This window comes from Crocodylus siamensis, chromosome 1, assembly GCF_052110815.1.
Source record: "Crocodylus siamensis isolate JL-2025a chromosome 1, ASM5211081v1, whole genome shotgun sequence".
Lineage (NCBI taxonomy): Eukaryota > Metazoa > Chordata > Crocodylia > Crocodylidae > Crocodylus > Crocodylus siamensis.
The window spans coordinates 111,453,150-111,469,492 of record NC_143395.1 but is presented as its reverse complement, the minus strand read 5'-3'; the positions used below and the strand labels follow the sequence as shown (position 1 = coordinate 111,469,492).

Sequence of the window (16,343 nt, the reverse complement as noted above, 5' to 3'; positions counted from 1 at the left end):
GAGACTGCTTGGAAACACCTATGCTCCAATCATTGGCACCTTCTTGACTATTATTGTCAGAGCCTGTGATCATACTGATGTCCATATCATCCGAGTCCTGAGAGGTACAGATGACTGTTGGATGGACCACCATTTAGTCATATCAATCATGGATGTGCAGCTTGCACCACAACACCATAAACAACTGGAAGTAATGTGGAAGAGATTTAACAACAAGGCACTCCAAGGCTAAGCTAGATACGAGGCTCTTCAGCAATGCCTTACTGAGAGGCTCTCTGACCTACCTGATGACGTCAAGGTTAGCTAGCCACACTGGGAGGAGCTTAAGAATGTTATTTACAAAGTTCGTGCTGAATCAACTGGATACTCCACTCACCAAGATTGGTTTGATGAGTATAATGAGGAAATCCTAGCTCTTACCAATCAGAAAAGAACTGCATTCTTCAACTGGCAAAATGAGCCCTCTAATCAGCAAAAATGAGAGTTTTCCACCAGCTTAAAGCTCTAGTTCAGAGGAGGCTACAGGACATTAAGAACCAGTGATGGTCAGCGAAGGCCATGGAGATCCACAGTTTTGCTGATCAACATGACATGAGAAGCTTCTTTTAGGCAATAAGAGCCATCCACTGGCCACATTCTAATGGCCCAACCCCATGCTAGAAGGAGCACTTCAAGATTCTACTCAACCATAAATCTGAGGTCTCAGCTGCAACCACTGAGTCCATTCCTCAACACCCATTAACAGAATCCCTTGCTGATCCCACATTCTTTAAGGAAATATGGCATGCCATCACTCAGACCAAGAACAATAAGGCGCCAGGGACCAGAGAGCAATCCTGCAGAGGTCTTCAAAGCTGGTGGAATAGCATTAGTGCAAAAACTTCACCAACTTTTCATCAAAATATGGGCTAATGAGGAAGCTCCACCTGATTTAAAGAATGTCAACATTGTGACCATCTTCAAGAAAGGGGACAAGTCAGCATGTGGGAACTAACGAGACAGTGTTCAGCTCTCCACTTCCGAGAAGATTTTTACTCGCATCCTTTTGAATCTCCTTCTCCCTCTTTCCATAGACATCCTTCCAGAATCCTAGTGTGGCTTTGGACCATCACGGGGTACCACTGACATGATTTTTGTTGCACAATAAAATCAGGAGAAGTATAAAGATCAACACCAGGAGTGATTTATGGCATTCATTGACCTAACCCAGACCTTAGACTGCATCAGTCGCGAAGCCTTATAGAAGGTGCTGGCTAGGTTTGGTTGTCCACTGAAGTTCATCTGCACCTTCAGGCTACTATTCTATGATGGGATGACTACCACAGTCTTTTGCAACGGATCAGACACAGACCCATTTACCATCTATACTGATGTCAAGCAGGGCTGCGTCATCGCCCCAACCCTTTTATCCATCTACTTTCCTGTGATTTTGATTCGCCTTCAAGCATGTCTTCCTCCTGGAACTGGGGTTGAGTATCAAATGGATGGTCAGCTTTTCAACCTGCTGCATCTGCACAGCAAAACAAAAGTTACCAAGACTGGCATCGCTGACCTTCAGTATGCTGATCACTGTGTTATCGTTGCGCACACCGAGAGCAATCTCCAGTCCACCCCTGACCTTTTTTCAGGTGCCTGTCATAGCTTGGGACACTCCCTTAATACTGGGAAGACCAAGGAGTTCCATCAGCCTGCCCTAGCACAAGCTGTTCCTCTCCCCACAAAAATTGCCACTGGTGGAGAAGCCCTGGAAAACGTTGAACATCTCCCATATGCTGGCAGCCACCTCTCCCAGGCTGATGTAGAAATGGAACATAGGATTCACTGTGCTAGCATATCCTTCGGAAAGCTGCTTTGCTGTATCTTTGCTGATCGAGATCTGCAGATGGAAACTAAGATCCTGGTCTGCAATACAATGCAGTGGTTATCTGCATGTTCCTTTACAGGCGAGACATGGGTGACATATCAAAGCCATCTTAAGTGCCTGGAATGGTTCCATTAGCATTGCCTTAGGAATATCCTTCACATTAGATGGGAAGACCACTGCACCAATGCCAGCATCTTCTCTGCAACTAACATAACCAGCACTGAGCCAAAGATCATGAAACATTAACTTCGCTGGGCTGGCCACTGTGTGTGGATGGCTGGCACTCATTCTTGCAAGGACACCCCGAAAGCATACCTTAAGAAGGGTGGCATCAACCCTACAAACTGGCAAGTGCTGCCTGGTAACAGGTCTCAATGGCACTGCACCATACATCAAGCTACAGTCCATTTCAAAAAGAACTGTCTTGCTGAGGAATCTGAGTAATGGCAGAGGAGGCAGGAAAGCACACAACATCCTGGCCAACAGCAGTACCCCTCCCTCTGGGGCACCACTTGTGAGATCTGTGGAACAACTTGCAGAGCATGGACTGGACTCTTCAGCCATCTTAAAACTAACCAATACCCCACCCCCTATAGACAACATTCTGGTATTGAGAGAGCCAAAGAAGGACAATCCATATTTTTCCATCATCTGAAAGACTATACATTCAAAATTCTAAGTCAGGAATGAACACTACACAATTTATAAAATGTGTTTTTAGAGTCACTATAGATCAGGATGTGCGTGTGAGTAGATAGATCTATCTATCCACTCTCACTCCAATCTATAACGACTAAAACCACATTTTATATCTACATATATAGTTATGTATTTCTCCCTCCTGTAACACATTCTTGAGCAGCATATTACAGCACTTTAATAAAAAAAAAAAAGGCCAACCTAATGAAAAGGGAGTTCTGCTCTAACCTGACTGATCTAGTGACCTAAAGATTTACTGGAATGCTTAGTCTAAGGCAGTGCACTTAAATTCAAAAGCCTCTTTTCAAAGCTGTTGGAGTACAAGAAGCCTCAGGTTTCCTAATAAAATCAGTAAAGTAAACAACACCATTACAGTTACAACAGGTGGATTTAGCACTCCTGAATAGACTTACTGTTTGCATTCAAGTAAATCTCAACTTATCCCTCAAGAACAAAAACAGGGATATTATGCAATATTATTGCTACAGCTCCTATACTGCCAAAAGATTTTAAAGAAAACTTTGTTATTTTTTTCAGAAGTTGTACAACTATTTTGCAGGTAATTTTACATGTTAGACAATTATAACATAAGGAATACTGGCAGCAATGCAAAAAAGCACTTAGAATGTAGCCAAGAAACAGGTACTTGAAATACTTTAGCAATGAACTATAAAATGTTACAAACAGTTCTTTGAATGTATGGACACTTATTACGTGACTACTTTCTTAATTTCTCCCCTTGGGAGTGCATCACTAATGGAAGGCTGTGCCTTGGAAATTTGCCCTCAGAGAGCACCATAATGCTGATTACAAGTATGATGTATGATGGCTTTAATTTACCAAAACATTTAAATTAAACAAGTATCTGATGCAAAAGTATATTTACACAAAAGTTTTTACACTTCAAATGAAGACTTAAACCTCAGGCTGATTTATTAAATAAACAAAAAATAATAGTTCTTTGTAACAAGTTTTGTTCCTGTCAATCCACACCCAGGCAGTTCACTTATTTGATTTTATTCTTTACTTCCATGTTACTTAAAAAGGGGGGGGGGAAAGGGAGGGAGGGAAGATGGACTCCTCATCTGGTTAAGCACACAGATTCACAGAACTCTAGTGTCTAAACTCACTGGCTAACACAAAGCTGAGAAAGCCACAAAAATATTTAAGACAAAACCTGAAAGACTCTTTTGTGCCCTCTGCAGGCTAGCGAAACACAAACAACTAGGCTGCCAGCAGCAAATTATCAATGCCTCTTTCACAGAAACTAAAATGCCACCTTTTTGAATGATGTAAGTTTGTGCAAACTTCAAAAAGGCAATACTTAGTGCATGAGAACCAACTATGGCTCCTCCCTCAGCCTCTCATCTATAGGTGCAATAGATAACAAACAAACGCCAACTCCAACAACAAACGTTATCTACCAATCTTCTTGAATACTCTCAAATTGATCTTCAGAAGACACGGACATAGATAGGTTAATGGCAAGAGCTATGAAGGGATGCCACATCACAAAGCTCAAGCACTTTGACTTTTTCCAGATCTGAACCAGAGGGTACTACTAGATAAAACAGTTGGGGTAACACCAGACAATGTAAAATTGCTCTTGCCCAAGAACTCTCACAAGGACCCCCTCTGCCCTCCTTTCCAACATGTATATAAGACTACTTAAACGTGGCAAGATGTCAAAGGCTTTGCTGCCAACGTGTCAAAAACTCTTATCATATGTTGCCTTTTTCATAGGTAAAGGCAATATTAAGCAAATGACAAGAGATCAGTGTTAATGAGGAAAAACAGCTGGCTCAAAGTTGGCCTAAAACTGAGGTGGTGCTGATAAAAACAGGGCAAAATCATGAAAAACTAACTTGTATTTGTCTTTGATATGACACTGAAAATAGAGTAGCTTTGGGCTTCAAGTCAATACATTACTGAAGATTATCAGACAGTATTAGCAGGATTAAGCAAAAGAACACAAAACACACAACACTCTTTCACTGCAATTTACAACCAAACTTAATTTTTTATTTCCAGATGAGAATGCGACCATACTAATCCCACGCATTAGTCACTTCCAATTTGGATTACTATAATTCACACGACTATAGACAGCAAAGGGATGAATGCAAAGCAGACAATGCACCTTAGGCTGCTTGTCTGTTGAGGCTTTCATGAACACTTCGCTTCTGTGCTCCAATCCCATGGCTGCCTACTAGGCTGTTTTCATTGTCCTTTCAAAGCTTTAGTCCTGAACTTCAAAGCCATGGATGGAGCAGGATTCAGCTATATCTGGGATCCTATCTCTATTCATGACCCACCTAGTCAGATGCACTGGTCTGCAATATTACAGTTTACAAAACAGTGAACAACACATGGAAGAGCTAGGATAAGTGTTCCAGGATATACTGTAATACCCTCCATAACTGCCATCATAATGATACACAATTATTTTCCAAGTACTGCCCTCCTTCACCAGCAAACAAAAAAAACAGAGAAAACTGAATCTAATTATTCTTTCATGGCACCCGATTAAGGCCGTACTTTATGCCTCTGAACAAGTTAAACTAAAAGGTGCTACTTTACCCTGCCTTTTCATTATATAGGTGACATGAAGTATTTACAGTGTTAATGTATTCAATCAGGCATTTTATTACTTAGCTTATTCCTGTTCAACTTTTCAAAATTTTTGATCAGCCTCTCAAATAGCTTCAGCAAATATTTACAAAAGTTAAAGTAACCCAGCTATGAGTTCTTGACTGGCAGAGTTCAGTCTGCAATAGAAATAGTACAAATTATGAGAGAGCTCAACATTTTAAAATAGCAGGTTAGTTTTTATATCAATAGCTAGAAAAATATTCTTCAGTCATCATATTTAAAGCAAGATTTTCAAAATCATCTGCACTGGTAATCACTCCTAGGGAAGTCAAATAGAAGGTAGGGCAGAATGGCACCCTAGAGAGCTACAACATCTTGAAGTGCCATAAAAAGGGTTTAAGGGTGCTGCATAATATTAGCACTATTAGGTGCTACTATCTACACATGATTTATGAGATAAACCAGAAATTTCAAATAGGAATTCACAGTGTTAAAAGCATTCTGGCCTGCTGTGATCTTTCTGAGTTCTGTGCAACAGAAAAAATGTTCTACTATTTTTCTGTAGTCAAGGAATGAGGGAAAACTAAGAGCTGACATTTTTCAAGGGGTGCCTTGAGTATAAAAATGTTAAAAAAACACTGCTTTAGAGACTTACTGATTCAGAGAAGCATAAGCTCTCAAAGGCAACAGCCTACTTCATCAGATGCTATGAACGGACTCAAAATCACAGGGAAATTGAAGGTAATCTCATAAACATCAAAGGGATCAGAAACAGGCTAACAGTGGGCACTTTTGGAAGTCCTATCCTCATTTTATTATATGTAGTATGATTTATTGGGCGTACATGAATAAAGTATCATAACAAACAGAATCTGATAGCAAACGTTTTGCTTGTATTAAGTTGTTGTTAATTTGTATGCATCTACACAATCCATTCCCCCTTTCCTTCTTTCAGCCAGTTTAAAAAAATAAAAACACACTTCCAACACAATGTGTTTGTGTGGAGAGTTAATGCTAAAAGAACAAAAATGCCACATGTTCAATCAAAACTCGTAACTGAAGCAATAACAGATAATGTAACAGTAGAGCAATGAATTCGACTTACAGTTTCCAACTGATCCATAAGTTTGGATAAAAATTTACGGCATTCTGGAGTTTTACTGTCAAGCTTCATCCCCGTCTGCATAGCATACAAACGACCTTTAAATTGAGAGAGAACACAAGGAGGTCAATAAATGAACAAGAACCTAATGGCACCAAAATCCAGATATTCTGAAGACCCAATAGTGGTCAGAATTGTGGACAGATTGCGTCTGCATCCAAACACAATCACTGTTTTAGACTTTGCACAACACTATCTTGCAAGGATCTGTGCGCAATTCTATTGATTTTAGTTTGTAAGTTTTGACTGTACATAAGCCTAATGACTTAAGTATTTGGTAAATAGCCACCACCTTCATTTCCTCTTAAGCTGAATTCAAAGTTTTTCTGAATTACACTGAACATTATTATTCACTGTTACTACTGACAGTGCAATGTCAGATCAATCATTCTGAACTAGTGAGTACACTGTATTTGGCTCAAATGAAATAATGTACAAAAAGCCCTATGGGTTAACAGAATATTTTATTGTTATCCCTTTAAATAAATACTGTACACTGGGGTGCTCAACCTGTGGCCTGCAGAGCCATAGGATCAAGCTTGCAGGGATCCCCATAGGTTGGAAAATTTGGCTGTGGAGGAGCAATGGAAGCTCCATGTATCTGCATACAGCCTTGCTCGGGCCATTGCTGCACAATAGCATCAGGGCTGGGCCTGCCCTCCACCCCCACGTTTTGATTGGGGCTGCTCCATCCCCTTGGCCCCCTAGCCTAGCACATCCTGATAAGGGTTGGGACACTCCTTGCATCCCTGCCGCAGATAGATGAGGGTCCCTCCTGTGGCTAGTTCAAGCCCCCGCTGTGCCAACTCCTTGTACCAGATCAAGCCTACCAGCCAATCAGACCTGAGGACAGACCTGGCACTGCCTATTCAGCCTACTGGGGAAAGAGAGGAGTTAACATTGGGCACAATTGCTATAAACGATCACGGTCATATATCAAGGTGTCAGCAGTGTTAACTCTATATTAGGGCTTGTGGAAACTTATTTCACAACTAATTACATGAGAAACAAAAGAACCTTTGCCTTACTGTAAACAGAAACAAACACATTTTAGATTCCTGTTATCTGGAAAGGACCCAGTCAAATCAGTTTATAAAAGGCACCCTGAAGAACTGCTACCAATTACCACCACACACTCTGTAAAATAATCTCTATATTGCTTTCAAATTTGAAAGCTAAATCCATGGGCATGGCACTGAAATCTTTTCATTTTTTTTTAAACACTTGCGTATTTGTCCTCAGTGTCCTTTTACATAGAAAGCAAAACTAATACAGTTTCAAAAAAGGACATTTTAAAACTATAGTTATATATTTTTAAAGTATGAGACTATTCTATAATTGAGACTAATCAACTAACATGCAACTTCCCTGCAGAAATGAAATGTGCTCAGTCTATTGTTATAAAATCAGCATTATTATAAAGTAAATATTGAGGTTTCAGTATAACTGCACATTGTAAGCCATTTCCAAAAACTCTCCCCTGAAGATCAAAAACTGTCTTCCAAATACACATGATCAATTCAACCCTGCATGACGGTACTGATTTCACAAGCCAGAACCGGACTTGAAACACTGGATGCATAAAAATAATGCTGACATGCGAGGAGTATTTTGAATGCAGAGAAAACAAAGTGCTAGTATATTTAAATATGTTCTTAAGTAAAAAAAAAAAAAAAATCAGCTTTAAACAATGTTCCCAGGATTCTAAAGTTGACCAGACTTGCTTATGGTTGAGACTGAAGAAGCCTTACTGGTGAGCATCACAGTCAAATGGGTCGCCAAATGACTGGAGGGCTGCACCCAAAGGGTGGTAGTTGGTCCTTCTCAACCTGGAAGAATGTGGGCATTGGGGTTCCGCAGGGCTCGGTCCTCGGGCCAGCACTGTTCAACATCTTCATCAGTGATTTGCACGAGGGGGTAAAAAGCACCCTGTTCAAATTTGCTGATGACACTAAGATGTGGGGGGACGTGGGCACACTGGAAGGATGCAACAGGCTACAATCAGACCTATACAGGTTACAAGGGTGGGCGGATGAGAATAAGATGGGATTCAACACGGACAAGTGCAAGGTGATGCACCTCGGGAGGAACAACCGGCACCATACTTACAGGTTGGGGAACTCCCCTCTTGTCAGCACAGAGGTGGAAAAGGATCTTGGGGTCATCACTGACTCCAAGATGAACATGGGCCGGCAGTGTGGGAAGGCAGTCAGGAAGGCCAACCTCACCTTGGCATGCATCCACAGATGCATCTTGAGCAGGTCCAAGGAGGTGATCCTCCCCCTCTATGCGGCACTGTTCAGGCCGCAGCTGGAGTAGTGCGTCTAGTTCTGGGCACCGCACTTCAAGAGGGATGTCGACAGCATGGAGAGGGTCGAGAGGAGGGCCACTCGTATGATCAGGGGACAGCAGGGCAGGCCCTATGAGGAGAGGCTACGGGACCTGAACCTGTTCAGCCTCCAAAACAGAAGGCTGAGGGGGGATCTTGTGGCCTGTTATAAACTAGTCAGGGGGGATCAGCAGGCATTGGGGAAGTCCCTGTTCCCCTGAGTACTGCCAGGAGTGACCAGGAATAACGGTCACAAGCTGGCAGAGGGTAGGTTTAGGTTAGATATCAGGAGGCGCTACTTCACGGTCAGGGCGGCTAGGGTCTGGAACCAACTTCCAAGAGAAGTGGTGCAGGCTCCTACCCTGGGGGTGTTTAAGAGGAGGTTAGATGAATATCTTGCTGGGATCGTTTGACCCCAGTACTCTTTCCTGCCATGGCAGGGGGTTGGACTAGATGATCTGCTCAGGTCCCTTCCGACCCTAGAAACTATGAAACTATGAATTGGTTAATTGTTCTTAAGTTTAGAAAACATCTCAACACAGATCAAATGCCATACATTATTTCAAAGCCAAATTCTTCAATCCAGACAAAGTAAGAATTCCCTAATGCATAATTATGTACTTTCTATTTTTAAATGTTACAATAAAGTTGATTTTGAATTATCCAACCACAAAAAAAGCTAAAACATTTCTCACCAGCTAAAAAATAAAATACTTTTGCCTTCTGACTCTTCTCTACACATATTTGAGTAATTTAAAAAACAGTCAAACACATTTATAATCAACTCTAGAACAACAAAACAACTTGATTCTGAGACTAAACCCTGGGATTTCAATCCAAAAGTGATTTCCTGAGAAAGCTGTTAGCAACTGAAAAAACCTAGGTCAGGAGCAGTTGGAGCTTATCGTATAAACACAGTTTTGAGTATGTACCAGTAACTTATCTTTCTAATCTTTAGAATGCTGTTGTCATCCCAAAACCAGGTGCTACAAAAAAAACTACAGTTAAGATTGTATGTAAAAGAAACCCAAAAGAATAAGATACAGGGATGCACATAACCCTGGAATAAATTCATAATATAATTAAAACAGTTAAAGTTTGGGATCAAATTAACTAATTAGAAAAAAAAGATTTTCCAGCCTTTTGGTGCCACTACAGGAACATGGGAATAACTATTGAATCATTTGCCATGGACCATATCATATCATCCAATATCCTGCCTTTAACAGTGGCCAGTATCAGATGATTTAGAGCCAAGTGACTGAAGCTTCAGAATAGTCTGATGCATAATAATTAGGCTCATAATAAGTAATCTCCAACAGTTAAAGACTGTTATAAACAGGGCTGTCCTGGGGGGGGGGGGAACACAACTGCCCCAGGCCCCGTGCTTTGTGGGGACCCAAGGAGCTGGATGAAGTGACTACAGTCCCTCCTGCAGGGCCCACCTAGTGCTGGCAACTCTGTGCCACCACCAGCTTTGTGTCCAGCTGCTCACCACCCTCCCTCCCACCGCCACTGCTGACTTCTTCGCATCTGGGTCCTGCATAAGCCAATTTGCCCTGGGCCACGCATACTGCTAGGGTCATGTCTGGTTATAAAACCTAAATCATGTAACATAACATCTCTTCTGATATCTGACTGCATATTTCATACACCAACTCTGGATATATAAAATACACGTTGAAGGACACTGAAGAAGAAATAAACTTACTGTATTTGCTCAAATTAAGACAAGGTTTTTTATTTTCCCTATTCACCATGTAGAAAAAATCCCTCGTCTTAGTTCTGAGGACAGGCTGAGTATGAAGTTGCTGTGGCTCAGTTGAGGCCAGGGTGGCTCCTGCAGCAGACAGGAGGTCCATGAAGCAGGGAGAGAAGGAGTGCAGAGTACAGGGGGGGTGGGCAGGGGAAGGGAGGGCACAGGGGAAGACACTGATGGCAGCACAGGGAAGGAGCAATGGAAAAGGGGAGCAGTGCTGGGTGGAAAGGAAGGTGCAAGGAGTGCAGAGAAAGGGAGCTCAGTGAGGGAAGCACAGGGAAGGGGATCACAGAACAGAGGAAGTACAGGGAAGAGGTGTGCAGAGTGGCTGGGGGAGCTGCTGTAGCCCTGACCCCAACTGAGGCTGCATCTGGAGCCGCTGATACTGCCTGGCCCAGCCAGGTGCTCCATGACCCAAGTCAGGACAGTTGCAAGGGTAGGCAACTGGGAGAGGAGAGGAGAAGAGCCAGGCACAGTGAGGGGGCAAGTGACAAGCAGGGGAGGGGGATAAGAAGCGGCATAGGACAGGCTGCCTACTCCCAGCACCTGGTTTCCCTGCCATAAACTTATTCTGCAGCAGTGGAGTAGGTGGGAGGAGGGATGTGAATGTGAGAGGACCTTCTAATAACTAGATTTTAGACATGGAAAATTAAAACAAATTTGTAATTTTCCATTTCTAGAACCTACAATGTGGGAGGTCGTCTTAAATTTGAAGTCATCTTGGATTTGAATAAATACAGCATTTGTTTCTATCCTCCAGACCAAATAAACTAAAAAAAATAAAATTGTAAAAGATCAAAGAACCACGGATTTTGGCTTTCGAACTGGCAAGCAATACAGTGCCAGTTTTACGGAATATGTGGTAATCACAGGGGGCAGTAGGGCTTTCCATGTATACAAAATATGCAAGATTCATATACATAGACTGTATATATATGTCTAAAAAAAATACACAGGATTCAAATGAATCCTATGCATGTTTACCTTAGAAGCATGCTGAGACAATGGGTTCCATTGTAATAAAACTACTATTTCAATTAAGTTTAATGTATTTTTTTTAAATTTAGTTTTGAATGATAGATTTTCAATTTATTAAATGCTCCTTTGTCCTTGTGTCAGGAACAGGAAGAAAAACATTCATCTACCTTCTGTATTTCATTCCTTATCATTTTATCTTGATTTCTATCAAAGGTAAACAATCCCAGTCTCTTCAACCTCTATTCAAATGTTAGCCTTTCCATATTCCTTGATACTCTTGTCAACCTTCCCTAAAATTTTTCTTGTTTTGGAATATCCTTTTAGTGCTGAAGTGACCAAAAGTTCAACATAAGGATAAAGCATGCTTGTGTTAAATGTCTCCCTATTCTACTACTTACACAAACTAAGGCTGCAGTAAAACAAGGATCTAGCAGCAGTTTTACTATTGTAGTAAATAAGCAGTTCAACTTTTAAGCATTACTTCAGTACTTCATGCATCAGGGCTACTAATTTAACTGAAGCCATACAGTGAATAGATGCCTTCATTAATTTGTGAACAATAATGACCACCTCCCTCCTGAGTCCACACGTATACAAAATGTTTAACAATTAATAGTCAGACTGTTTCTATTAGCAGAGGAGAGGACTGTTTCTATTAGCATTAAAAATGGAAGTCTGGTGGTCTCAAAGTCTATAGGAAACTCCTAAACAAGAAGTCAAATCTCTACACTGTTGCACCTAATTACTGAGAAAAGCCAAGCATAATAAACTGCAAGTGATTTCTCCTTTTCTTTCATAAAAAGATGGAGTAAACATTTACAGTCCCTTAGAAACCACCCATAATGCTTCTATGATACTGCAAATAGCATATATAACTCTGGTTTGCCAAAAACATTAAGTCCTAAAAGTATCCTAAAACTTAATCATAAAAATATCTTACAGGCTACTAAATAGAATCTGCATTCTGTTAAACCGGGGTGGATTTATTTGGGATGGAGGGCCAGCCACTTAAGGACTTTTGGTGACCAGTTGTGGGCCGGGGGTGGGAGAGGGAATGTGCTGACCTTGCCCGGCAAGGGGGTTGGTGGGGGTGCATTCTGACTCAGCACAGTGTGGCAGGACAGGGCAGGGCAGGGCAGGGCAGGGCAGGGCAGGGCAGGGCAGGGGGGTGGTGGAAGCCCGGAGCACTTAGTCCTATTGGGGCCTGCCCTATCTGCCCTGCAACCACCACCAAGAATGCCAGACAGAGCAGGCGAACAGGGTCTCTATGGAGCCAAACCCGGGCCCTCTGCAGGCAGGATGCACCTGGACTGGTGGATGGAATGGGGCCACCGGTGCATGAGAAGCAGCATTCAGGTAGGGCTGGGATCATGGGACAGCAAGTGTGGGGCTAGAGACTGAAGCAGAGCTGCCATCTGTTCCTTACACATCCCTGCGACAGGTGCTGATTCCATGGGCAGGGATTAGATCCAGATGCGGGGATCAGATCACCGCTCTTCCTGGGGCCCCAGCCCTGTACTGTTACCACCCCACAATCCTGGCCCAAGCCAATCTCCATGGAGACCCTGCTTGCCTGCCCACTCCATCCAGCATCCCTGATCAGTGCATGGAAGACTGGCAGCAGCAGCTGGACAGAGTGAGCCACCACCATGGGGGCTGCCAGGAAGCTGAGCAGGGCCACTGAGGTACCCCCACCCCACCACACGCCCAGGGGTAGCAGGACTACCCATATGCACCACTGCTTGGGCTGCTCTCTGCGCCTGGGCTGGGAAGGGCTGAGGAACCTGCTGCAGGCTAGACAGAATCTTTTGGTTGGCGGATCTGGCCCACGGGCCATATTTTGCCCATCCCCATGTATATGATTTCAAATATAAATCCTTTTAAAAAACAAAAACTGACCTGTTAATGGCACAAGACATCATTTTGCATCAAATTATAAACTTTTAAAAGCAATTTCTCATCATTATACATGGTTTCAAATCCAACTAAAGTATTTTTCCCTCAAAACAACAATGTACTGTAAAATGAAAAAGTTAAGTGAGCCACCTGTTTAGTTAACCTTTTGATCATAAATATACCTTTAAAAGCCAAGCTATCAGAACTTCTGATATAAAAAACACAGCTGAAGCCATAGGGCATTTTTATACATGCTCTGAGGGTGGGGAAGTGGGGGGAGAAGAGGAGGGCACTTTAATTAGAGCAGCTCTGAGAGCCATGCTAATTAAAGGACCTGCAGCATCCTGTGCATCTGTGTGCCTGTGCTTCAAAATGGCAGCGGGGGCACACCTGAAAGCTCGCTGAACAAACTTTAGTTAAAGCATTACTACCGCCATTCTGAAGCACGAAGACACTGATACGCAAGATATGGAGGCCGCTGGAGACGCGCTATTTGCATGCTGCAGCAGACTTGATTAATTGAGTCTGCTCTGAAGAGTTGTAATTACAGTGCATTGGAGCAGCCTCCCCACACGGCTACAGGCACCCATACATTCTAGCGTCAAAACATTTCCACAGCCTAAAGAGATTGTGCTAGAGGAACTCTGACATGAACAAGTGATGTACAAGTCATGTTCTTTATCACTATTCATGATAAAGGCACAAGACATCTGAAAATAAAAAATGCCTATTAAGAATTTTTCATTTAATTTCTGCTTGTTTTATGCAGCCGATTTCATATATACACATACAAAATGACATTACTACTTAGCAGCACAAATTATCTAGTCAATGGAACTGAATTACTAAATGAACAAGAGGGGATGACAGAAGCTAAGGACAGTTTGTTGAAACTACTTTAAACGAATGTAAAGTGCTATTTCATAACACAAGAAAGATAAACAAAATTGTAAATCTTTTGGTTTTTTTAGCGCGCACAAAAATACAGGCAGTCCTCGACTTATAACGTTGCACTTACAACATCTATAAATTGACATTCTGTTTCAACTTTCTGATGTCAGTTTCAACTTCATAATGTTTGATCTGATGCGATATCATGCCAGTGACCAAGTTCGCTGCATCGCTCATCTCCCTGAAGAACATCTGTCCAAACTTCCTTGGACACTTTCTTGAAGAAAGCAGACAAGACTCCAGAAAAACCTGCAGACAAGACTCCTGAGAAGACTCCAGCCAAGAGCCCTTCAAAAAGTCCACCCAAGAGCCCTTCAAAACATCCAGAAAAGCCACCTCAAAGACATCCTTCCAAATCAATGACTGCTTTTTACAGTATAAATACATTAATGTAGCTATATTACTCAACTATAATTGATTGAGTACAATATTCTTGGTTACTTTTGGTGAAAATAGGGCATTAGGACTTGGTTCAGGAACCAATCTCTCATTTATAACATTGTTTCCTATGGGAAAATCGGTTCCAAGCTACAACGTTTTGATTTAAGACGCCGTTTTCAGGAACCTATTGTGTCGTAAGTCCAAGGACTGCCTGTAGAACTATGTTTTACTAATCATTAATACATGTAAGGTCTGCTTTACTTTCTGAGACAAAGATTTTATCCCCAAAGTCATAAAGACCTGGCAACTAATCAATCAGAAAAATGTTTTGCCAAGATAATGCCAAAATGTATGTCTCAATTTCTTTCTTTTAATTTTTCTTCAGGAAATATTAAGTATGGTTGTGCTGGAAAAATTAGAGAGTAAGCTTTGACAAACGGTTCTGCTTTTATTTTATGTCATGTAATACCAGTTTATTTTTCCTTTGCTAAAGCACAGCACAATTTCCCAGCAAGTATTTTGTCTTTAATTTGCACATGGCACTCATTCTTAATATTCCAGATCTAGTCAGGATAACAACTCACTAGATCTGGAACCTTTTAAAAGGAATTTCATGCCAAATAAAAATGAAGCATTAGGGAAGTTCTAGCCACAGAATCAGTACAAAGGGTAGCTTTGAGCTTCTAATGCTGCCCTACTTTGTGCCTTTTTTGCTTGTCTAGAAGAGTCAGAGGGTATTTCCTTTTCTAGATCCATTCAATTTTTTTCCAACGTGGGAAATAAGTAAAATCTAGAACCTATTTCACGTGCGCCACAGAAACAGCAGAATAATTTAAAATAGCATATGCTTAGATCAGATTTTATTCTGTGATTAATAGGGTAACACATTTTGCAGTCCATTAATACATAGACTCCAGACACCTTCCCCACCCTGTTTCTCCATTCTTCCCAATGATCAAACACTTGCAAAAAAAATAAGCCAGTTTGTAAGCCAGTTACACTATTGCCTGAGCTCTGGAGTACAGCATACTTTGGGAATATTTCAAGAGATAACAGAAGGGAGCTTAAGATGTATGAATGCAGAAATAGCTGAGATCAATATGGTGCAACTGTATCTTTATAAACAAAATATGGTTGCCAGCAAAGAAATTCTCTTGTAAACAAAATTTACCACCATGGCAGTTATTGTATTGGGCATAGTGTCTAATACTTCAAACAGAGAGATACAAAGCACATGATCTGAGCCTTCAAGAGGCTGAGAAGCAATTACTATTAACTATTTTAGAATGGCTAAATCATGTTTAACTGAATTGAACTAGAATGTGTTGTCAGCTACTTTACCAAGCAGCATCTGATATGAAATAGGACTAAATGCTTCCCTCCATTACCTGATACAAAAAACAACAGGCAAGTCAAATAGTAAGTACAGGACAGCAAAAAAAAAGGGGTCTGATTATAAAAAGAGTCAAACAATAATTCCTGCTCAAACATAAAAACACTTGAAATGCCTGATACTTGTAAGGAAAATAAAAGCAAAACAAAGCTTCTTTTCTTCTGGAATAATAATAATAATAATAATAATGCAGTTATGCATCATTAAAAAGCCCAAAAAAAGATGTCCCAGAAACCCCTTGATTATGTCTTAATAGTATCCAAATTGTGGAATGTGAAAAAACCTAAACGGAACAGTAATCCACAATCCCATTCTTTAAAAGCTGTTATAATTCTACAG

The 16,343-nt window shown here is 41.4% G+C and overlaps 1 protein-coding gene across 1 annotated transcript in view; it reads right to left on the bottom strand.

Moving 5' to 3' along the window:
• VTA1 (vesicle trafficking 1) overlaps positions 1–16,343 on the bottom strand; it is an 80,579-nt gene that overhangs the window by 42,034 nt on the left and 22,202 nt on the right. Inside the window, exon 2 of the mRNA XM_090040569.1 lies at positions 6,261–6,355. Within this exon, the coding sequence (XP_089896695.1) occupies positions 6,261–6,355 (95 nt within the window). The remainder of the gene's footprint in view (positions 1–6,260; positions 6,356–16,343) is intronic.